Genomic DNA, 25,421 nt, shown 5'->3' with positions numbered 1-25,421 from the left:
AAGTCCAGGTAGCTCAGGGCTTTCCCTTCCTTCCTGGTAGTACCCTGCCCACTCACTGCCCTAGTGAGTGATTACTGATGTCACCTGAGGCCACTTTTATGGTAGCCTTGATACTAAAGAAATGAAGCAGGAGTGGGTAGCATCTTCCAGAAGTCTGTTCTGATCCTGCTCAAGAAGAACTTCCTCCCTGGAAACAATTCTCTTTAATTAATCTGAGTCAACATTATTATTATCTTTTACATCTTGGTACTATCCCCCACAGTCTTTGAATCAAGTCTACCTCACTGTTATTTTCATTAAAGCACACACATTAGAATTCACCCCCTTCCCCTGTGTTGTTATTTTATGAATTAACCAGTTCAGTAAAAGAGGGAAGGGGCGGATTTGCTAATGGTCTCTTTCATTGTTCCCTTTGAAACCAAATCTGAACACAAGGTGAATCACTGGTGACATCAGAGCAGTCTGGCAATGGGGTTACCCAGATAGGCTGGATGCAAGAGATTTCAGCATTTATCCTTAAAACATTTCTAAACTAATTAAAGCATATTTTGACAGGAAGTAGGAATGATTAGGCAGAAAAGTTTTACTTAAAGGAAAGTCCAACTCGAATCTCTTTTAATCTTCTTTCCTGCAGAACCTCTTCTTCATTTGAATATCTCAGTTGGTCCAGATCACAATCAAAGGGGTGTCATCTTAGGGGAGAATGTGATTATGTCAACCATCTCAATTTTCCAGTTGCAGGAGATAGAACCTTCTGGGTGCTTAGCATTTCAATGAGCTGGTGAGCAGTGAACACCACATCAGTTATGGGCTAGATGTGCACACCCAGCTGCCAATAGAGGGACAGGGTATGGGGGGGGGCTGCTTTATAACTGTCCATGTACTCACTCCGTGCATATGCCCAGTCTGAGTCCCCAGGCCTTTCTGTTGCTTTGTGTTTGTAAATAGTCAGCTTCTTGGATTTCACAGATGGAAAGGATTCTTTGTAATTCTGCAGGGCTTAAAGGTGGATGGCTACCAACCTACCAGAAAGGGAACTGAGCCCTGAACCCAGGGCTCCCAGATGTGGGAGACTGGCTCTGACTTCCAGGCTAAGGCTAAAGCTTCCAACCTTTACTTGGTCTACTTTCCCCTGAAGCTTTCAAGACGTTTTGTCCGTTTGGTAATTTTCCCATCATGTATATTTCTGTGGCATTCTCTGACTTTATAGCGAGATACGTCCTGCCACCCATGACAAAGGCATACATACAAGACCATGTCCCTCTCCATCACAAAGCAGGCAGCCTGGTCTTGAATACACCTTGCTTGCCTCCCTGAGCCAACCCCCTACTAGATGCACAGGATTTGTTCTGCTCTGTGGAGAAGCCAGCTGGGTTTCCAGTGTTTAAATGCGAGACAGATGGGGTCAAGTTCATTGTCCTGTAGGGCTGTCTGCCAACAAGCAGGTATGACAAATTGCAATTTTGGGACATTGGCAGCTTTCATGGCCCCTCGTGTACTTTAGCTCCTAAGATAACCATGGCCATGTGGCATTTTAAAAATCTCCCAGTTTGGAATCTGCTTTAGCCTTCCTCAATCCCAGACATTCCTCTAGCAGGCAGTGGCTGAAATATTAAAGTGCAGGTCCATAGGTGCTCGACTCAGGAATGCAGTCTCTTCTCCTCTGTGCTAAAACCAGGCTTTGGACAAACCACAAGGACCTGACCTTGAGCTAAGCTTTCCCCTTTTGGTCAGATTGTTGTCATAGAGACAGTCAGTTTCTGTCTCCCATGATGTACTAGTTTTTTTTGTATTCAGATGGTACCCTTAACTGTTGTGCCCCATTAACCATGATTGGCTTTCCTTGTATGATGTTGCTGACACCTACCCAAGGCTATTGCTATTGAGTTGACAGGCTTTTCTCCCTCTCCCTCTCCCTCTCCCTCTCCCTCTCCCTCTCCCTCCCTCTCCCCTCCCCCTCTCCCCCTTCCTCCTTCCCTCCCTCCCTCCCTCTCTCCCCCAAACTCTTCAGTGTTCTCCAACTATCTGCTTGCCAAGAAATATGCTGAATTTGTTCCTGGACTTGTTTCTGCCCTTTGTATTTATAATTGAAATGATGTGATGTGAATATTATAGATACCAGTAAATTATTCTTGTCTTTGGGGAAGAGGGTGATATCAAGTGAAATGCACAGAAAGGATAGGGCGGCTCCAGTGTACAGCCAGGCCTCTCTGAGGTCTGGTTCTGTCACATGGCATGACATTATTTTCAAGGCAGGGAAGCAGCCATGACTCCTAGAAGATCATCTACATTTGGAGGAAATACTCAGGCCTCGCTGCAAAAGACAGCCAACACCTTAAATTCTATAAGTGAAAGATTGCAGTATTTATCGTTGAAATTGAAATGGCATACTTATGCCACACAGATAAGAGTTGCTGTGGCTTCTCCCAAGACAATGGGTTCTCAGGTCATGAACAAGGCTACATTTTTCTTGTCTTTAGCCTTTGTTCTCATGAGCCTCAAGCAACCTTTGTGTCATTTCAGACACTGTGGGAGAAACTGTTGTGTTTGATCTCTAGTAAAGAATGGCAGGAGCTGGGTGTAGTGGCACACACCTTTAATCCCTGCACTTAGGAGACAGAGGCAAAAGTGGCTGGCTCCCTGTTAGTGTGAAGTCAGTCTGGTCTATACCATGAGTTTCAGGACAGCCAGGGCTACATAGTGACATCCTGGCTCTAGACCAAACTGTATAAAGAATGACAGAGAAATGGGGGGGGGGGGTAAGATGAGTTTGTGTGTTCATAGAAACAGTGATGCTTTATTGAACACTAGTTACAAGATTCAATGAAACAGGGACTTAAGGGATTGTGGGAACTCCAACTGGACTGTTAAAATGCATACTGTTCCAGAACTTGCTTACTAAGCCAGAGTATCTTCTGTTTGCAACATGTTTGGTGTTGCAGTTTGTTGTTTGTTTGTTTTCTTGCTCTGAATGGAATGGAAGGGAGAGACAAAGCTGTACTCCTCCTCCTTCCCCATCCTATTCTTATGCTTCTGCATTTGTTCAGGGTCTGATGGAGCCTCTGCAAGGCAGGAAAAACCTCTTCTGTATCCTGCTTATGAAAATGCATACCACCAAATCTCATTGTCAATGAACAGGCCTCTGGGGGCTGATGGGCACCCGCTGGTTTATGCAGGTGAACCAGAGGGATCAGCGAGCCTCGGCCTTTGTACTTCATGAGTCTTCCTGAGGTTCTGGTACATCCTTCTGGTGCCTGAACACCCACTGCTCTTTTGGATGACCTTTGGCTAATGTGTATGGATTCATGCAGAATGCTGGTTGAGCCAATTCAACGTGGTATCCACTCTAGGCTAATTCCCCCGAAAGACAAATTCTTATCCTTCTCTGACTCATTAAATCACTTTTAATATCACTTTTTATGTAAGTCACCCCTGGATTTAGAGCTAAATTTATTTAAATTATTTCAGTTACATTGGACAGTGTCCTAATAAATTCTCTTTTCAATCACCCACAAAATGTTAAGTAGTTTTAGGCTGAACATGCTCATCCCATGAAGCTTCTCTGGAAGTCTCTGCCACTTCCAGCTAGTCACAGTGGAAGGCTGGATGAACTCTGGTGCTGCAAGTGGGCTGACCCCCAGGGAGGGACTGCCTGATGCACACTCTCAGGCCTTCGTCTTATTAATGTCATCAGTTAAAATGGAATGTTCTGGTTAAAGCCATTCACTGTTGATTTAAAGTCCTTATCCACAGTTTGGACCTAGTGCCAAGATCCCACCAGGCATGCGCATCTGAAAGGTGGTTACAAAGTTCCCACCGGGCATTGCCCATCTGAAAGGTAATTCCTCTGGAATTGAAACATGGAGTTCTAGATAGAAAAACCTCTGCATGGTGCTCGATTCTTTTTACCTCTACATTGATGGCGGCCAAGAACAATTGAGAGCTTCACACCCTGGCCAGGGTTACTGGGAGTTTCCTGGATCTTTGTCTGTTGCCCATTCCTTAGCCCTTTACTTAGATCTCTTAAAAAACCCTGGTGCAGGATGGCTTCAGCATGGTGGGCCTTCTCAAACCCAGCTCTACTGATGCCTTGGCCCCAGTGTCTCTACTATCATGGGCTTTCCTATGCGTTGCAGGATACCAATAGCACCCCTGGCTTCTTCCTACCCATCAGGTGCCAGTCATGAATGCCCACCCCTGACCATTGAATCCCTCAGATTCTGCCCATCATCCTGTGAGAGTTAGAACCTCAGTGCCTACACCTAGCTATAGTTTCTTCTGCTAGCACCCTGACAATATTTCCATGTGATCCAGCTCTGCTTTTAAAGAACCGGGACCGTATCTGGGATGCTCAGTCTGGGTTATCATGGTCATATCATATGCATATCATATGCAGCACCTCAGCACAGGAGCTGACGAGTGTGAGACTAAGTGACCTGAAGCCTTCCTACTCTGTCCAGGTCTGATCTCTTCAGGTATTGGTGGTGACATTTTGTCCACTGTTGTTTTATTTTATTTTTTTTTATAAGGGAACAAGGAGAATCCTGTCTGTAGTTTTAGACATATAAAACTACTTAGTTACTACTGGGCTTTTTTTGTGATAATTTTACAGCTTACTAAAATTATTTTTTTAAGAAAGATATACAGATAGCATTAGGTATAGGAAAAGATGCTTACTAACCATCCAGAAATGTAAACCAAAGCCACAAGGAGACACTGCCTCAATTTATAAAAACAACACTACTGTTAGTTGTTGAACCGGATGTGAGAAAAGGAGGATGCTGTTGTTGGGAATGCGTGCCACCACGACCACTATGGAAAACCTCAGCAAACCAGAACTGCCACCATAAGGGCTACGCCATTACTCATGGGCATACACCCGGTAGAAAGGAGCTCAGTGTTATCTCAGAGTTGTCTGCACTTAGCACTGCAGCCCAGTTCACACCAGCCAAAACACGGGAGCCCTCTCGGCCCCTGACTTCATTCTTCAAGTATACAAACGGACCAAAGCTAACACCTATCACTGTGGCCACGGTTAGTAAAAATTACACACACACACACACACACACACACACAATGAGGGGGGGGTGGAAAGAGCAATTTTAGCAAGTTTTGACAATGCCTTAAAATCTTATTACTGTCAAGAACCTAGATGTAATTTTTGCCTGCTGACGGTTTCTGATCTTTTCTCGTGGATGCCAATCATTACAAAGTTTATATAAAAACAAAACACATGACAAGCTTTTGTAGTTTCCTGGGAGGGGATCCTGCCCCAGGGGAGGAGTGAACCACAGACCTTGTGAGTTCCTTGAGAATACCTGTCCATATGATGTGAGCAGAGAGGACCTACCATGTATTCCTACGCTATACAGTGCGGATTCCGGCCTCTGATCCATACCATCTATGGGCATATATTTTACTGTTTCACTGAAGCACAGTTTTCTGCTCCAGGCTATAGATTCCCAGGGAGCAAGCCATCAAAATGATACTGGCTCCCAAGACTGCGATGGTGCATTTGCAAGACAAACACGTTCATACTCTTCTTCAACCTGGGATTATATACCTGGGCAGTGGGGGTTGGGGTTTGGTAGAAGGATGACTGTTTAGACATAGCTTAGAACTATGGCCAGAGAAGGATCTTTACTTTTTTTTCCTGCCTGATGGAATCTTCCCAGCATGGTCCCAGTGATTCTCACATTAGTGGGTAAACATCATTTGTCCGTCAGAATAAGAAAGTGGGAAGAGAGTGTTAACGTACCTATAGATAATACATGCACTGTTCCTGCACGTGTCACAATTAGCTGTGTCTTGCCCCGTCCGATATGAAAGCCTACAAGATAAGAACAGGAGAGCATTACAAACAGCGGCTGGGGGTGGTGGGCCCGGCCGCCGGCCTCACAGAGCTGAAGTCTCAAATCAGACACCTTCCCGACGGTGAGGTCCTTGTGATCATAGGAACTGACCCCTCTGTGTTTACCACTGTGCTCCTGTCTGTGCCTTTATGGTACCAGCCAGTACCCGTCTACAGCCAAGATGTCACTGAAATTAAATTTAGAATGTGAACAGACGCTCCCGGATGACGTGTGTAATCTGATTGCGTTATAACCACGAGGAGTGGGATGTTTCAAAGTAGCTTTATGTTTATTGTATTTTTTAAAATATCTGCCCGAGAAAACCATGGGTTTAAAGACTGATAACTGCCTGGTTTTGTGACCTACCAACTCCTGTCCTGCTAGAGCAGGATTTGACACGCATGGCCTCTGTCTCAAATCCTACCCTAGCCTCCATAACCCATCTGTCTAGCCTTCCAAGGATGGATTTTATGTTGTTAAATGCTTGAAATAGAATCCAAAGAATAATATCTACAACACGATTCAATTATGCATGTCTCCAAGGGGTTTCATTTCAACCATAAAGATTGTGATTTAAAACATAGGTGAATATGCATATAATTTCTTTGCTTTTTGCCTTTTGGTCTATAAATCCCAGAATATTCCCTCAGTGGGTCTGTAGAGAAAACAGCTGCTGGCGCCTGTGACTGCATCTCTCCTCCTGTCAAGACTTCTGACGCACTCTCTGGCTGTGCCGTCTGCTAAGTGATGGCTCTATAAGGATATTACATGGCAGACTTCAGTTCGCTCTAGAGACCACGCAGGTGTCTGAGGTGTGTGTGTGTGTGTGTGTGTGTGTGTGTGTATGTGTGTGACACACATGCATGTCGGGGGTTTCTCATAATAAGATAACAAACTCTTGTCCATTGTTTTGTAGCGTAGGATTGAAACTTGCTTTGCTTTAATGGGTTAGATTGTCTTCACCATGTCAGGTCTATCTAGAAGACATCTCGGACCATTCACCCTCCAAGAACCTTGTGTGTGGTGCTCTGTGTTCCCTCCCCACTATTCTACCCTCGCTAAACTTTCTGCTCCTTCTAAGATGCGGGCATACTGTATTCTAAATATTATTTGCATCCAGGGTTCAACGGGAGTGACTGAATCTGTTTGGTTGATGGTGGGAGGAAATGTTTCCACCTGGATTGCTTTCTCATCACGTTGGGGACAGATCTGCATGGATAGTATTATCCCGCAAGGGAGCCATGTGTACAGTGGCTGTGTCAACACCAGTTGTGTGTGTTTGTATCATCTTTCGCTGTGTGTACTGTGCGCATATGCATCATGAACTTCCGAAATAACATTTGCTTCCTCGTTTATATTTTGTGTTATGTAAACATCTAACAAAAGCATTGGCTGCTCAATACTGACATTGTCTCTGTGGACTCGGTAAATGCAGGCATGACTTTGAGTTCAGTGCCGTTTATTTGAGTTTGGCGTAGCTGATTTGTTAATCAAGTGATCACATTCTGCCCCACAATGTTGCCAAACATTGGCTAGGATTCACTGAAAAGGAGTTAGAATCACAATATCACTGTGTTTGTATTGTCCCTCTGCTATCCCGGGCTCCTTTGGACACCCATATCTGGCATTTCCCCCTGGGCTTCATGTCCTCCCTCTGTCCTTCCCCATACTCGGCAGTTCTTGCTCTTAGCTCTTGTCCCTCAATTGGGCAAGCCCCTTGTATACACACTGCCTCCTTGTCCCATTCTAGCCAAGGACCTCCTGGGTATGCACAGGGGCGTTCTCTTTTCAGTTTACTCAAATGAGCTTGGCCCTCAGCCTGTTCTTGATCTTAGCAACCATACAGCAAGCAATAAATAGGTGCTGGACTTGAGTCCACATCCCTGGTGTGACTGTCTAGCAGTGTCATGCTGATGTGCTGCCACTCTGGTGGGCGGGGTTGCCCACAAAGTTCTGCTGCCCTAATGGATATGAGCCATAGCGAGCTAGTGCGCCTAGTAGTCTTTTGTGCTAGCCACTTCCAAGTTCTTGTTGCTTAAAGAAGGCTGCCGTGGTCCCTAACCACTGTCTGGGGGCACTCATAGGGGTACTTCAGGCTCCTAGAACCTTCCTGCCCTAGACCTCACTATAACCTCTACTGGGCCTGTTCAGTATCACACCCCAGTTTTGCTCAGTCACCTCCAAGCCTTAAGAATCTCACTTGTATTGGTGCCTGGAGTCTTCCAATTAATTATTCTCTTCTCATTTTATAGAACAGAATCCATCCACACTCCAGGCCCAGGATCTCATTATTCTTAGACCCCAGGCTTCTGATGTTCTGTGCTGCCTTGCCTCTATCCAGGGACCTGTGTTTTTCACTACATGTAATTGGCAGCTTGGGATAGTCAGTGAATCCGAAAAATGACAGGACAAAGGCTTCAGGCACCAGAGAGTCACAAGAGGACCCTCCTCCAGGATGGTGAAATACTTTAGCAAGAAACTGTCCTTTCTAAGCTCTCCTGAGCAGACTGGGCTAATCACTTATAAAACGCACACATTCCCATCCCAGACAGTTAGCACGTACCTACTAAGTCAGGCATGGTTTGGCTGTCCAGAAGCTAATTGGGATGATGCTAAGTGCTTGCCCTTTTGAAGTGCTCAGCAGAGGAAGAGGCACGTGGTCGCCCCACAGGGAGGACTGGATGGTCTCCTAAGGCTGGTCAGTCACATTGCTGTTTTCTTGGGGGGTATTTTCCATCAGCTTTCCCTGTCTGAGACTTATGTTCAAGACTTCATTACCTACCAGAACTCTCCTGGAGAGCCCCTTCTGAACGTTTCTAGCAGTTTCTGTAGTACCCTTGCTGTGTTTGTCATTTAGAGGAATCAGAAAAGTCAGAGAGGGATGAACTTGGGATCAAATGTAAAATGTTGACCTTGTGCTGTGTGGCTCACTCACTCCAGGGCTCCTGCCAGCTGCAACTGTCAATCAATGACCCAACTGGAATTTTATCCAATGAAGGAGAGTTCTTCATACAGGACTTTTGACTAAGGAGTCTGTTGTCTTCTGTACTAACTGATCATGGGCCTTCCAAGCTGGAGAATTTGGCTTCACTGATCATGTGAGGGTCACATTAATAACAGGGCTGCAGTATCTGAACTCGGTCTGTGCTGCAAACACAGATACGTTCCTCCCTTCAAGGACTACGCAGGTCTGGCCCTACTTAGCCTCTGAGATGAGATGATATTGGCACGTTTAGGGTGGTATGGCCATAGACCAGAGGGCAAGAGCACCAAGTGACAACCAATGATATCCCTGGTTTCTCCCTCTCCCCTCAGAACCCCATCCATAAAGCCAGCATTTGGAAGGATTGTCTCTCTGTCTCACTACTGTAACTGAGAAGAGCACAAAGCTCAGACCACTACAGCAAGAGCTTCTTCAGGAGACAGTAGGCATAGATCTCAGGTGAATCAGAAGTTCCCGGATGTAAGAGCTTGTGTCACTGACCTAAAAACAACTGCCCCCCACCATTACTTGCTTTGAGGTACCCATGCTTCATACTAAATTATGAGTTCATCCTCGATTCAATAGCTGGTCCCATTGGCTTGTTCTGTTAATATGACTCTGGCCAACTCTTACCGTTGGGCTTTGTTTTCTTATAGTCCTGAACAACACATGAATGACAAGTGAATGCTACAAGGAAACAGAAGGATACAGTGTGAAAAGTCTTGGTCTCACAAGATGGACCCCTCTGGACTCCAGTGGCAAACACGTCTGTGCCGTGTAAAGACAGCATAGCACTCCCCTGTCCCACTGTAGGGACCTGTAAGCTTTTAGTCTGAACCATGGATATTGGGCTTGAGAAATACGATCCAGCACCAAGGACAGCACCCAGACCAAGGCGCACTCTTAGATGTGCAGTTTCAAACCATTTTCTCCAGTGTGTGTGTGTGTGTGTGTGTGTGTGTGTGTGTGTGTGTGTGTGTGTGTGTATCCCTGTCTGTGTCCACCTGTCTGTCTATTGCCCATCCCCATTCATGAGTGTGTATCTCTGCAGAGGTAACCATGCACATGGATCCTGCATGCATCATGCATGTGTAGTTCCAGATAGCTCTGAGTGTCAAGCCCCAGACACTTTCTTCTGTTTGTTTAGAACTAAATCTCTGGTTTGTCTGGAACAAGCAGACAAGGCTGTGAGTTCCCAGGATCTGTCTTTACATCCCCTCTCGTGATCACCAGGATTATAAGAACATGCCAATAAACCCAGCTTTTCATATGGCTTCTGGTGACTCATACTTGCAAGGCAAGTACTTTAGTGGCTGATCCACGTCCTCAGCCCTGTGTACCCTCTTTACTTGACTCTAGTACACTATTCCAAGTCAGAACTCCAATCCGTCACCCAGAGCTTCTTTCTCTTTGCTAGTGCTCTTTGAAGACGTCTTTGTGTTTGTTGGATTGGGGTTTCTGTATTTAACAAAAGATACGTTAGACTTGAGAAAAATAGGATCCAGCACCAAGGACAGCACCCAGGCCAAGGGGCAATCTTTTAGAGAGAGCTGTTTAAAACCGTGTGTGTGTGTGTGTGTGTGTGTGTGTGTGTGTGTGTGTGTGTGTGTGTGTACAAGGTACAGGTAACTAGGCATGATTGACCAGCTTGATATGGGTGTGCTGACTGTGGCTTTAGTGGAACCTGGACAAGGACTTGGTGTTCTGTGAAAATAGAATTTAGACAAGCTTGTTCCACAGGGCACTTCCAGTGAAGACCATTTATGGGGTCACTTATGCTTTGATATAAAACCTTATTTCTCAACAAGGCTTTATACCATTTACAAAAGTACAGCATGTGTGGTTTGCAGACTACAGCCCATATCTCTGGGTGTCACTGCTCTGAGAACCAGATGGATGCCTCCTTGTAGTGGCCAGGGCTCCCTGATGGCAGCTCGGCACTCCAGTCTCCCTAGCTATGGATGCTTTCATACCCATTTTCTCCAGTTCTTCAGTTGTTGTTAGTAAAAGTCTCTGAATACATAAATATAAATACGTGTTTTTCTACAAGTGTATTCCCCTTTCATACATTTTTGAAAAAGCATTGGTAACGGTTCCTGTGTGGGATTCTCCAGTGTTTCTTTTTACTGGAGATGAATTATCAAAGAAAAAAAAGGAAGGGAGGTACAGGGCTGAGCTGCTGCAGTGGTTTTTATAGCACCGTACAGGGATGCTAAAGGAAGAAGGATGGCTGCCAGTCTCAGCTGAGATATGCTGAGGTGCTGTCCTGGGCTGCAGAGATCCCATGGGCCCAGGGAAGAGAGTGACGGAATACCTATATCTGTTAAGGGAGCAGGGAACGCTTGGTGGAAGGAAGCAGTGTGAGGCATACAGGGGAAAGGTCACTGGGGTTCCCTTCTAATCCCCATCCAAGCTGCTTGGTGTTGCTAACACCCTGAAGCATCTGCAAGAGACAGGGCCCAAGGCTCTTGCGTAAAACAAGATTAAGCAAAAAGCCAAACACTACTTGTTTGGGTAGATCAGAAAGTAAAAATGGAGGAGGGGGATAGGGAGGAAGAGAGGAGTTGGGAAGAAATGTGGAAGAGAAAGGTGAGGGAAAACCAGGCGGAAGGGGAGGGAAGAAGACAGAGAAGAAGGGGGGAGGAAGTGGAGGAAGAAAAGGGAGGAGGGCTAGAGAGGGGAGTAGGACAGGGAAGAAGAGGAGGGGAAAGAGGATGGGGAAGAAGAGCAGGAGACAAAGGCAGGGAGGACGGTGTCCAGGATGAGGTCACCCCTCCCTCTGCTTTTTTGAGAAGCAGAGCCCAACGAAGTTCTAAGATTACAGAGGAAACTGTCTGGGACAGGCATGTTGGTTTTATGGCCTCAAAACAGTAACACTGACATTGTTTTGACTGAGGTCAGTTGTTCCTACAGCCACAGTGATGTCTGTGTCCTAACCCCTCCCCCATGATCTTTTTGTTTTCATGGTACTAAGAATCAAACTCAGGACCTTGTACAACTATGAAAACCACCTCAGCTCCATTGCAAGGGATTATTCAAACATGGGGGAATGATTGGAACGCTAGCTACCAGGGAAGCGGAGGTGAGGGATGGGGAGAGCTGCTCAAAGTCTTGGACTATTCAAAGGAGGGGGAGGGGGAGAAAGAAGGGAGAATAGAAAGTGGGGAGAGGAAAGAAAAGGGGAGGAAAAAAAAGAGGAGGGCTGGAGAAATGGCTCAGAGCTGGAAACCCAGGCTCAGTTTCCAGCTCCCACAAGGCAGCTCCCAACCATCTGTAATTCCAGTTCCAGGGGATCCGGCACCCTCTCTGCCCTCCATAGGCACCAGGCACTTTACACTGTGTCCATATACATATGCAGGTAAAACACCCATGCATGTACAATAAAAACAAACTGATCTGAATGAAAAAGAGAGAAAGGGGAGGCAGAGAAAACAGGGAGATCTTAAATTCCCAACCTGAAACTCCCTTGCTCTCCCCCGTCTTGGTGGCAACATTAGTCTTTGTCCTGAGTCTGATTTTGCGCCAACACTCTGGAGAACCTTCCTCTCAGCACTGCCCGTGTTATGGCCTGCAGTGTGTTATGGGTCCTTCCTCCCAAATTCCGCATGACGCAGGGGACAGCAAGTGACCTTGTAGCTTATTCACTGTATTTTAAATGGCATATTAATTTTCAACAAGGTCGCATTTCTAGCACAAAAGCATTTGGGATGATACGAATGTTGGGAGTGATCCTCCAAGGGGTGGGTTTTCAAAACACTAGTTACATAGAGTTTTGGAACTGTCACAATGTATTAACACAAAGGTAGTATCCTCTCCTATGGGTATGGCTCTCAGCCAGGGATGACACTTGTCTCTACTCTCTGTGATGATTTCTGTTATCTAATTTATCCTTTTAATTTTGATCTCTCTTTTTGGGGGGCTTTTCTCACCTGGTGCCAATTTTCCCCCCTTTTCCTCTGCATTCCTGCCCAGCTGTCCCTTTCTTGATAGCTAAGCCACTGTTTGTTGTCAGCATCTTAATGGGCTTTCTCACATAACAGTCTCAAAGTGACATTAATTAGAGGCACAGGATACCTCTGCTAGTGGCGAGAAATTAAATTTCAAAAATGGTCAGAGTTGGCTGTTGTGGGGAACCTCACAGGTCTTGAAGCTTCCAGAGAAGCAGACCCAGCTTGTTTCTGCATCTGAAACCTCACAAGGAATTTGCTAGATCATGTACTGGAAGTGTACCTCGTTTATATATCAGCTCTTCCGTTGCTAAAGTGAATATAGACTTTCCCAATATATCCACTGAAACATCTACATCTGTTGTAAGCACTGGAGCCTACAGAGATGTAAGCGATTGTATGCCAAGATTTCGGGAGCATCTGATTAAAGTTTTGTGGGGTGTGTGTGTGTGTGTGTGTGTGTGTGTGTTAATATGTAGGTGTGCCTGTGTGGAGATGTGGAGACCATATGTTAACACGAGGTATCTTCCTCCATCACTCCCAACTTTTTTTTTTTTTTTCATTTTTGACTGAACCTGGAACTCACCAATTAACTAGCCTGGTTAGTGAGCAGGGATTCCCCTTTTTCTTCACTCCTGCCCTTCAGCACGGGTGTTACAGAAGTGCTCAACTGTGTGCTGGGAATTCCAACTCATATCTTCATGCTTGCAGAACAAGCACTTTGCCCATAGCTTTAAGCTTCTTCAAACGAATAGCAGGTTGGTTTTCACACCAACTCCAAGGTCACCTGTTAATTAATCGGAAGCAGGGTGGGCCCTCTTAGTTCATGGCCCAACTGGGCTCCTTTTCCCAGCTGAGTAAGGCTGAGCAGTTGTGTGATCTTTGCTGAGCCTGGGTCTCTAATGAGACAATGTGGGTTGTTATGAACACTGAGTCACAATCATCTCCACTGTTGGCGACACTGTTGGAGGCTTCTCATTCCTACCCCTCTGAAGATGCGTAAGTGGGCTGAAAGTTGACACCTATGCAGCTGCCCATCTCCTGTCTTCCCCGAGCTCTGGAGGACCACCCTGGCAGCTGCCCTTCTCCAGCCCCTTGCTGGTTCTTATCCATTCCCCATTGGCCTTCGCTGCCAGGGCTTCCAGCCTCCATGACCAACATGGTGGCTTCTATCCTTTTATTTGCCCAACTGATGTCTAACATGTGGGTCCCAAGGGAGGTGGCAATTAAAGTCTGTGGAAGCTTGGGACGAATGAGTAAGTAGAAATGCAAATGACCCAAGACATGACTTTGTCTAAGCAGATCGCTGAGAGTCCAGTTGACCTGTTCGAGTGAAATTTACCTGACTGTTGAATAAAACTCTAGAGAACCCCTTGGTGTTTTATGGACATGGTGTAGCAGTTTATCTATTAGAATTACCCCGATGCAGTCACTGAACTGTGTGCATTTAGAGGACACTAGCTGTTACTGGCTGTTCCGTGATTAGTTTCCTATGGTCTGTAGAAACAGCAAGGCCAGTCCAACTAAACATGAGCAGATTCCCCACCTTTATCCAGATCATCTGGGGGTGTTAGGGGTACGGTGGGGTGCTCTCACTGAGACCACACTCCTTTTTCAGATATTTTTCTATTTATCCTGAACACGGACCCGTGAATTCCTGATTTCTAAGATGGGTTGTGTGCACACACACACGTGCACATACGTAGCCCAGTGGTCAGCACTTAAATATCTTCCTAAGTCACTACCTACCTATTTCTTATTGGTGTCTCTCATCAATTCATCTAAACCCACAGGCAAACAAGCTCCAGGGAACCACCAGTCTCCCCGCCGCCTCCACATGCTTACTCTATAGCTATACAGTTGTCCTGTGCTTCGCTCTTCTGTGGGTGCTGAGGACTCAACCTCAGGCCCCTGTGTTTGTGCAGCTGACACCTAACCAGCCGGACCGTGTGCTAGCCCCGCCACCCCCAATGTCTACTGAATAAAACAGGGGTACAATCTGGTTGACTGCACCAAGGGAGATTTGTTTTGGGAATCCTATGTTAGAAGGAAGATCCCTCAAAGAATATTGCGTGTTTGACAGCATTCTGTTGCTCAGTTCCCATGCGTGGAGTGTTGTGGGGCCAGACTGGGAATTTTAGCCTGAATAATGCAGACATGCTGATTTGGAACACATCCCTAGGAAGTTGAGTTGGCTCTCTCTTCATCTGATTTGTCTTAACCTTAGCTTTTAACCCTATAATAGGGTGAAATTCTTAAAAAGAATTTCAAGAATTGAGATGGCAACCCTTAAGGCACTACCCTACCTGCAAACCATTTGCTGTCTTGCTCAATTTTAAGAGGATGCCTGACAGTCCTGATTATTTCTATTTTGTGTTCTAATTATTGACTTTAAGAACTCTGCAGCGCAGGATCCCAATATGCTTGCCTGCACAGAGTCTATCCAGTACTTTCTGTGTCTTGATGCCTTCTATGATCCTTGGTGGGTGTTGGCTTTAATTGCTTGGACTGCTAAAATCTATAGGCCCGTTTTTCATGTTGAAGAATGTGCTTGCTTGTATGTTATGGAAACAGATTTGCATGCCTCTGAAAAGCAGCCTCCTCCCATGGCCCAGTCTCCAGGGTTCTTGCTAACCACCTCCTTTCCAAGCAGCCCTGCACATCCTCCCAAAAGTTCTAGTGGTCTGGGAGTGTTCATGGACCACTCCACAGTGGGTTAGCGATATAGGGACACTTTTCCTGTGCATCACTTGAGGCCATTTTGCTGGCCTGGACCCTGTCTGTCTTCTGCACTGCCTGCATCCTCCTCTGATGAGAATGTGGGTGTAGCCTCTTTAGCTGTCTTTGTTTTGATGAGTAGAAAGCTAACACCTGTTTCTTTCCCCATATTAAACTTCAGCACACCAATCCCCACAGAGGAGTCCATCAATGCCAGTTGGCCGGTTAAGCCTTTTCCCTTTCCCTACACCAGAATGTAGGCAAGGTTCTAGTTAACTTGCAGTCATCCATATATATTGATGATGCGAAGAAGTATGTTTTGAACAATGACTGGATGAATGGATACGTGAACAAATGGACAATATATATGTGTGTGTTCGTGTGTGTATGATACATTTTATTTCTGGTAAGGAAAATCGTTTTGCTGTTCTGGTGATGTTCCCAGCTAGGCAAGGGATGCCTGTCTAAAGACTATTAACATTGTCCCCTTTTAAATTTTCTCAGACAACTGAGAATAAAGGTCAGTCATTTTCTGTTCCCCACACCCAGGTATGAAGATAAATGGCTCAGCCTTGCACCTTAAGCTACTCTAGTCACAGGTCTGGGAAAGGTCATTCTTTTAGCCATAGGTACTCTGGATAAAGCACCCCTCTCTGAGAAACCCCCTAATGAACTCCATGGCTTTCTGTAGACAATGTTGACAAACAAACTTTTACTCGCCTAGCATCTTGCCAAATGTGGTGGCCCTATCATTACGGGGAGGTTGTGTGTGGACTTTTAAGCTATACTATAAATGTACAAAGCTTGCATTTTCTTTAATGTATTTATGCAGTGGAAGATATGCCCAGTTGCAAAATAATGACAATAATGGTACAAACAAGCCTTTTGCCCCAGAAGGCACTAGAAATATCTATTAATAAGAAGAAAGATGGCTTTTTAGGGCTGAGCAGAGGCAGGCTTGATTAATTTGTGTTCCAGGAGGAAAGTTAATGCTTAAGCTATAGTTTATTGAAAATTAATGAAAATGAATTTTTGGTGGTACGGGCTACACAAAGGGAATAAAAATAAGGATTTGAGTTTATGGCACTAGGATGGATGTTCCTTCTGGCTGCCATTTCTCTCCACTTGAGTCCTATCAGTCAAACATGCTGTAATGTATGGAGGCTTCAGTTTGAAGGAGTGACTGCGCATTTGCAGGTCTTGATGATAAACACCCACAAGGGCTTTTATCTTTTATTTATAGATTCTTTTGATGTGTTTAGATTAGCTTAGTTAACAATTTTAAGTGAGGTCTTTTGCCTCTTGAAGCTTGTGTACCTTTTCCAAGCTGATCTTGCATTTGTTTGAGAAACAAATGCACTGGAACTCTCCTTGCTAAAGATTTAAATCAGCCTATCAGAGGCAGGAGAGGTAGCTCAGTGGTTAAGAACACTCACGGCACTTGCAGGAGACCTCGGTTCAATTCACAGCATCCATATGACAGCTCACAACTGTCTGTAATTCCAATTCCAGGGTATCTGACACCCTCTTTGATAGACACTATATACTCCTTGGACATTACATGTATATGATGCACAGACGTAGGCAAAGCACTCATGTATATAAAATAAAAATAAGATCTTTGTCTTTTAGGCTTTTATTGCTGTGAAGACACCTCATGACTACAGCAACTCTTATAAAGGAAAACATTTAATTGGGGTGCCTTATAGTTTCAGAGGTTCAGTCCATTATCACCATGGCAGAGAGCATGGCGACATGCAGGCAGACATGGTGCTGGAGAGTCCTAAATCTTTCAGGCAACTGGAAGTGGTCTGTCTCACCAGGAGCAGCTTGAGCATAGGAGACCTCTATACCAACTGCCACAGTGACACACTTCCTCCAGCAAAGCTACACTGCTTAACAGTGTCAATCCTTTTTGAGGCTATTTTTTTCCAAGCCACCACAATCTTTAACAAATCTCTATATTTTGGTGTGATGATCTGTAGAAATTCTTACTGTCCGATATGAGATTTATCTGGGGATACAATGAATTGTGTACAATGAAGGTGGACATGACTTTTATCACAGTACTTGGGAGGTAGAGGCAGGTGGCTCTCTGTCTGCCTGGTCTATAGAGCAAGTTCCAGGGCCAGTCAAGCTACACAATGAGACCCTCTGTCAAAAGTAAAAAAAATAAATAATATTTTTTTTTTAAAAAAAAACTATTTGTAATTGAAAAGTGCCTACTTCGACAGCATCCTTCCCCAGGGTTTCTCATCCCGAGCATGGTTTCTATCAGGGCTTTGGAATAATTCCATGTTTATTTTAGACTGTTTCAGAACCTTCTGCCTTGTTCTTCACCTGCCTCTGTTTGCTGTTTTTAGGTTGCCTTGAAAAGTTTGTTTTGGTTTATTGTTCACACACTGCTCTAATTTGAATCAGTTTGAGGAAGTAAAGCCTGGCTATTGTGTAGTAGCGACTCCATGAACCAGTCATGTGGTGAGCTATTCCTCGGACAACATCAGCTTTGCCGTTATCCAGGTCCCTGGACTTAGAGATAAATGGTCTTGATTTTTCTGCAATGATCACACCAAGGGAATTCCTCTTAGTCAAGATGAACCCCTAAAAATATGCATTATCTGGGGAAATGTGCTGCCTCTGGCACTTGGAGTCTGCACTCCCCACAGGTTGCATTTCAGTTCTGTGTGAGCCAGGAGCGTGGAGACAGGAGTAGAGTCTCTGAAGCCCCTTCAATCAGAGCAGGACCTAGACCTGCTGTTGCCAGAGAAAGTCCTACTCTTTCTTTGTGTGTGTAGACCTGCTGTGTCCCCATTTTCAAGGATTTGCAAAATCTCCCACCACCTACCTGTGAACTCAGACACTCCCTCTCTCTGACCTTGGACAGCCTATGAGGTGTGAGGCATACCCAAACTTCAGTTCTCTGGGAAAGTCACTTTCCCTCTTTCCCTAGGATTGCTCTCTGGAGGCTCACAAAGGCCCTGCACATTGCAGGTTGCTCCACACAGGTGTACTTGATGTGCCTAGCTCAGAGGGGCTCTACCTGGGGGCTCTCACTCCAAGCCACTCTGCCTCAGACCCCATGGAAACCAGAGGGCAGAGACTTTTTGCATTGCTTAGCAGATATTGCATGGGGTTGAGGAAAAAAAGTATTTGAAAACCAGAACTCACATTTCTTCTTCCTTTTTTTTTTAATCTGAATTCTGGAACACAAATCCATAAATTTCATAAATGTTCATGTCATGCCTTGAATTGCTCATTTTATCTGCAAACGGGGTTTCAGAGTCTCCTAGTGGCTCAGTGGTGAGGTTTCTATTCACTGGCCAACTTGAAAGGCTGAGGAGGTATTTGAAAGCTCTTTTGGCATTCTGCTCAGGAAGATTATTTAAATTCCATTTTCAGGTGTATGTGATACCTACACGAAGCCCAGAGCAAGAATGGGAAATGTGGCTTATACGCTTACAAATATATTTAGCTTTATTTTTCTCTATATTAGGGAGGGAAAGACTTATCATTTCCAAGAACTTCATACCAGTATTTACAAAGCTATCTATTTATTTGTATATTTACACAAGCCTTAAAGAAGGCTCACGAGCCTGCGAGTTAAAGGAAAGCACATACTCGGAGGGCCCTGGCAGGCACGTTCATTTCAAAAGTCACAAAAAATAATAAATAGACTTGAATGTGGGATGTGACTATTTTATCACAAATCTATAAAACTACGTGTTGTAATAGAAAAACAATCCTCTCCCTAAAATCTGCTAGTAGAACGTCACTTCCACGGCCGGCATTGGTAGTCCTGGGAGAGAAGAGGCATTGGGGACAGGAGGCAAGGGAAGGGGCAGCTGGATGGGCGTGTTCTCCGTGGGTGCCAGTCAGAAGGCGGAGTTTTTCCTTGACACATTTTATGAATATTTTCAGGTGTCTGCTGAAGGTGTAAGAAAGCCAAAGCTACAGTGGTGACTCCATCTTGACTCCCTATGAGTGCAGTGTTTCTCTCAGAGGCGAAGTTCAAAGCACAGTTCCCCTATTCTGCAATCCCCAGTTCCTCCTCATCCACCGGAATAATCTAACCAGTGTAACAGTCAGGACACACCCACTATGTTCTAGCCCACAGGCCATGACCTCCCAGCAGCTTGCTCCTGGAAGGTAGTTCAACAGAGAAACCGACTTTAGAGGAAAGCAAGCGGTGGGGGTTGGGACGGGGAGGTGGTGCATGCAGGCAACCACAGGGTATGAGATCCTGTCTTCCACAGTTTCCCCTTCAGACGGAGAAGCTTGCTTGGTATCCTGTTCTGGTGTCGAGCTCACCATCCCCTTGTGTCAGCCGTGCAAGTGCTGAGATTACAAGTGTGTGCCACCACACCTATCTTCCAAGTTTCATTTAATTCCCAAATCCCCCGGGCAGGCAGGTACACAGGCTGCAAGGCATTTGGTTTCAAAGGAACAGTCAGAGGTCCTACAGGTTAGAGACCCTGCTGAGGTAGCTAGGTGAGGCCATGCCAGTGTGAATTTCTTAGCTCAGGACCTGCTGACTGCAGGGCCCTGGTCAGTCCGCTTTGCTGTCCTGCCAGAGCTCATTTTCTGAGAAAGGCAAAAGCAAATGCCATGGAGGCTGACCTCCCCGAGCTGGTTGTACCGTTTTAAAACGCTCGGGTTACAATAACTGCAGAGATCCACCGAGACAGACTCATCAAGAGCATTAGAAAACGGAGTGCTGACTTTCCCAACCCCTGCAAACTGAGTATGTGAAGGGCCAGGAGAGTATTAGGTAGAACTAAGGACCCTCCTGCCTCTGATCTGGCGCCTAGCACAGCCTTTGCTTGCTGCTCCCAGTGCCCTGCTTGCCCGTGGAACATCTTGTCAGAGCTGAGGAGGACACCGTTCGGAACTTGAGGAATCCACAAGAGTGACTCTCGGGACCATAGACGCCAGGGGAGACAGTTGAATGCTGTCTCCTCCACCCACTCCCCTCTCTTTGGGACCTTCCCCAACTAACTAGGTTGAAGACCTTGATCTTAAAGCAGTAAGTCGGTTTTAGCATGAACACCTCATCATCCTATAGACAGTTTATAGCTAGGGTGGGAATGGATCCCCTGACTGGACCCAGCTTTCCCTGGGCTCCAGAAGGGGGATCCTGGGAGCCAGGAACTTAGATGTGATAGAAGAACTTTATGATTCCCCAGGTCTCTGGCACAGCTCCCACAAGGGTGAACAGATTCCATGCTGATCCTTCTGTTCTGTAACTTGGATGGAGTAAACTGGCCCCTTCTGGTTTTTTGTATCACTGTGACACAGTATTTATTTCATTTGAGCCTGGGTAATTAGAGAAAAGTCCAGGGGATTTCTCATCTCCTCACAGGTTCTGAAATGCCTAATTGTGAGTGCTCCATCGTTATGAAGGCATGAAAAACAATCTGTACATCAGTTCTATCTCTCTGGCATCAAGATGTGAATGAAAACAGCCGACTCAGGTGGGACACCTTTTTCATGGCTCAAAGGAAGCTGCCATATGATCTATAATTTTGTGTTGCACACATACACAGAGTTTCAAAGTTAGGTGCGGCATTCATACATGCCAGAGTAAAGTCAAGCATATACATTAACACACTGAACATTAATTAATAATGTACTCATTAAAGGCTGGACCTGAATTCAGTCTGCTCACTGCCTACCTCAGTGTCCATCATGGAGGAGATGCTTAGAAGTCCTCTGAGTGTGTTAGATGTCTTCCTACCTGGCAGTCACACATGAACTATCTGTACCTGAATGTGAGCCTACATTTCAGCTAAGCTGAGGTAGTCCCACACTTAACCGCCAAATAGTCAACACACTGTGGTGTCTTGTCTAACTCTGTCCATGTTAATGTTTGTCGCCATATAACCATGGCCGCTCATATGTGGATTGCCTGTGGCTGCTTCTAGGATAAAGACAGAGTGAGAGTCATCTGGATATGGATCATTTGGATTCTAAAGCTGATAATCTGTCTCCCCACTCTTCTACCCACCAAAAAACAAACCCAATGCCTGCTGGGATTCTGAAGTCCTAGGACCTCAGTCCTCATCTCTCACCTATTTTGCTGCATAAGATTCTTTCTTGCTTGGTGGCTACTCCCATTTTTTTATATTGATTAACAGAACAGATGGGTTTGAGGAAACATTAACAGAGGCCACTGTACGGTGTGTTAACTGTTAGTTATTACTGCCTCCCGAGTCTTGATAGCAGGGCAATGCCACTTGCTCTCTCTCATCAAGCCCCTGAACTTGAAGGCATTTCCATGAATGGATTTTTATATAAGTGTATGTGTGTTTAATTAAAAAAATGTTATTAGTTAAACCACTGTTTGCCCCAAATGGGGAAAACTGGATCTCAGGCCACCATGAAGCTACCTGTTAGCTGGCTAAAGGATATCCCATTGACAGGAAACTGTCCACCTGACTAGGTGTTTAACCTTACAACCTTTCCTCAAGCAATCAGACACCTTTGCGTGCCTTCTTTTAAGCTGTGGTCTCATGCGTCCACATGACTTAGTTTTTAGAAAAAACTAGGTCTTTTCTGACTTAGTTTAGCCAGAGGTCCAGCTTGTCCTATCTGCTTTTCTATTAGCTATATTTCAAGGCCTGGCATGCCCTGGATACCCTCCGCTTCCCAAACCTGAATGCTCCAAGGGACCTGGCTAGTGAAAAAGTTTGGCCTTACATTTAACATCCTTGAAGGTGGCCTCTCCCACAGGTTTCTGGTTTTCTCTGACGGGAAAAGCATCACTGGACTCTTAGGAGTGGTGGCTGCAGGGAATTTCCCCCGTTTTTCTAAGAACTAGTTGGGTTTTTAATCCCATATACCGCTTGCCCCGCTCTCAACCATTAACAAACACATCAGTCCTGCAGGTAGCCTGCGTGACCCAGCACTTGCCGAGAAGAGATCAGAATAATACCGAGAACGCTGAAATGGGCAGGGTAATTCTTGGCATTCATGCCAGCCTGGTGAGCAAATGCCGCCTGTGCTGCATAAAGCAGGGTGATTTGAGTGAATTGTCCAAACGTTTTACAGGGGACTGAAAAGCACAAGTGTGAGGAGATTTTCCGCACAGCCCACTTCCTTACAGAAAGGATCCTCTGTAATGCTGCCCATGGGTCCCAGCCTATACCACTGTGTGGTCCTATAGGCCGGGGCTTGTCCTAGACACCATACGGAAGCCTCCACCACTCCTACTTGACGAAGACCCAACTGAAGCTCGGTTGCCTATGATGAGACTGCTCTGCTCGAGCCTTTCAGGCACGCAGACAAGCAAATGAGACTAATGGAAGAGTCTCTCAGGAAGCATAGCTTGGAAGGGACTAAAAGCAGCTGCCCGATGGCACATAGCCCTTCATAGAGAAAAAGCCACTAGGAAGAGCTTGTCTGATGGCTTGGATAATGAAAAGCCCTATCAAAGATGTTATACACTGAGTACAGTGCAGGGGATGTGGAGGCTGCTGGTCAGACTCAAAAATACCACTCTCTCCTCATACTGTCTAGACAGTAACACAAGAGAAGACCCATGACCCTCAAAGGCTCAGTTCTAGACCACGGAACATTATGGAAATGTGGGTGTAAGATGTGTCACATAGACGCAGTGATGGCTGCACTGGGCCCCACCCCATTAAGAGATCTTCCTTAATGCTGGTGACTTCTTGTCCAGAGCCACTCTGTGCTTTCCTGGGCAGGAAAAGAAAGTAGAAGCCTCCACTAGCCCACTGCTTCATAAGAATCTTCCATAGTTAATGACTCAGCGGCTTGAGACTACTTTCTAAGGACAACTTTTGGCGTTTGATGGGTCCTTCAATTCTTTGTCATTTCGCAGGAAGTGAATATGTAATGATACATACATCGATGGCAAAATGGCTCAGTGGGCAAAGGCACCTGCCACCAAGCTCAGTGGGCAAAGGCACCTGCCACCAAGCTCAGTGACCTAAGTTCCATCCCCATGACCCATGTGGTGTAAAGAGAGAATGGACCTTTGCAAGTTTTCTTTTGTGCCCCCAACCTCAAAAACAGAGAAAAATAAAATATAATTCTTAATGTATTAAACACTAGTATTACAAAGTAGAATGCATTTCCTGTTGTTTTAACTTGGGGTACAAACGAAACAGTCATCTCCTGCCTCCATATTGTACCTATGTCCTGAAAACCCCCTTCTCCCTTCAGGACCACAGTGGCACCATTCAGGACTGGGCTTGGGTGAGTAGAGGAGCAGAGATTTTCAGGGTGTAGAAGCTGATGCCACTGCCGGACGATGCAGTATTTAACCAGGGAAATAGACAGTCGCTATCCTTCTCCGGGGTCATTACAGGTGTCACAGTGGGGAACTGCCTGTGGCTGACTCTCCAACTTCGGGAGACTCCTTGGGACTTCATCCTCACAGCTTCTGCTTTGTCCCCTAGAGGCTGCTCCCCTCTGTGATATTCTCAAGGGAAAAGGGAAGTGAGAAATTTGAGTATTAGTCAAGTTAATGATCTTGGGTATGGCATGGAAAGAGCCACCATCATAGTACCCTTGGGCTTTGAAACTAATTGATTCGCTGTGAAATGTATCCAGAGTGTTCCTGAGATGGGTGGGAATGATTGTTCTAGAATCAGATATGAGACCTATGGACTCTATGGACCTGCCTTGACACCCTGAGCTTGTCCTGTATGGACGATGACCTAAGTAGAGATTTGTTTTAAAGATGATGGAGGGACCACGATTCCTGGCCTTGATTTTAAGGTGTCAAGTCTTAAGATGGCTAGGGCTCTGTGCATACTTTGGGATACTGGAAGGAAGGGCTTTTTGTGACAGGAGGCCCTTTCCCCTGTCTTCAGTTTGCTACTACCAAGCTCTTAAACCCTGCCCGAGGAGTGAATGGTCAAGTGTAACTAAGTACAATTGACTTGATGGGTTCATTAGGCACAGGCTGCTAGCAAGCCACTACACTTGACAGAGAATCTTCCAGAGTTTCCAGGGCAATGTGGAGTCACATCCTTTGTGGGTCATCAGCTTAAGGGGGATGCATTCATTGCACTGGACTCAGACATGGGGCCTAAGTGTCTCCTCCTCCTATCCAAAACCAATTATCAGACCAACACGTAGACACTGGCAGCCATTACCCAGTTCAGCATCCGTCCGTGGGATGAATACAGCCGAGAGTCACCTGTGCATCTCTCACTCTCCACTGCGCGATGAGCAAATGCCCCCCCATTTCTAGGTGGAGAGATGAACTACAAAGGGTTGTCACCCTTGTGCAAGTCACCAGAGCCAGAACTTCCATCCAGACATGCCTTACTGGACTTGAACTCCCTTGACTAGCCACACAGAGCCTCTGGGAAGCTAGAAGACCCTACTGAAGCAAAGCTCCATGCGTGTTCTACTAGCACAAGGAAGTGCCTAGCTAAACGCATGGCTTTCCCTTCCTCCGGTGCTTGGAGGTGTGTCTGTTTGAGTGTGACTCCCAGCGGGTATGCACATTACCGTATTATATACATCTGGCTTCACACCACTTGCTGAGGTTTGTTTTCCACCTTGTGTTGGTGACACCCTTTCAATGTTGCTGTGTGGCTCCAGTGACTTCCAGCTATGTCAAAGTCCAGGATTGGTTCCTGTTTGACCCTCTCATTTTTGTGACCTGCTAATGCCTAAGTCTATCTTCCCCAGTGAGTGACTTTGGGATATGTATGGATTCAAATGCCTGAAATGAATGAAAATGGAGATGGCCTCTCAGCATTAAATGTGCTTCCTGCAACTCCATGGTAATTAGATTGACCACTAGCATCCCATCAGGTTATTTTACATTAGGCAAGTCATGCTTTTTGCTTCATAGCTACTGGAATCTGCCTGTTGGTCAGAGGTGGGGCCGGTACGAAGAAGCAGCTCCTCTTGTCAACAGGGTTGGAATGGCCAAAGTCAAGG

General features: G+C 45.7%; 2 protein-coding genes across 3 annotated transcripts in view; one reads left to right on the top strand and one right to left on the bottom strand.

The window, feature by feature from the left end:
• The window catches only part of Dock1 (dedicator of cytokinesis 1), a 502,998-nt gene that overhangs the window by 225,833 nt on the left and 251,744 nt on the right, over window positions 1–25,421 (top strand). The window lies entirely within an intron of this gene.
• Insyn2a (inhibitory synaptic factor 2A) overlaps window positions 1–25,421 on the bottom strand; it is a 55,904-nt gene that overhangs the window by 10,163 nt on the left and 20,320 nt on the right. Inside the window, exon 3 of the mRNA XM_048455252.3 lies at window positions 5,759–5,830. Coding sequence (XP_048311209.3) covers window positions 5,759–5,830 — 72 coding nt within the window. The remainder of the gene's footprint in view (window positions 1–5,758; window positions 5,831–25,421) is intronic.

This window comes from Myodes glareolus, chromosome 7 (genome assembly GCF_982192425.1).
Source record: "Myodes glareolus chromosome 7, mMyoGla1.1, whole genome shotgun sequence".
Classification (NCBI taxonomy): domain Eukaryota; kingdom Metazoa; phylum Chordata; class Mammalia; order Rodentia; family Cricetidae; genus Myodes; species Myodes glareolus.
Note: the sequence above shows the minus strand (reverse complement) of the source record. Positions and strands in the feature narration are given on the sequence as shown.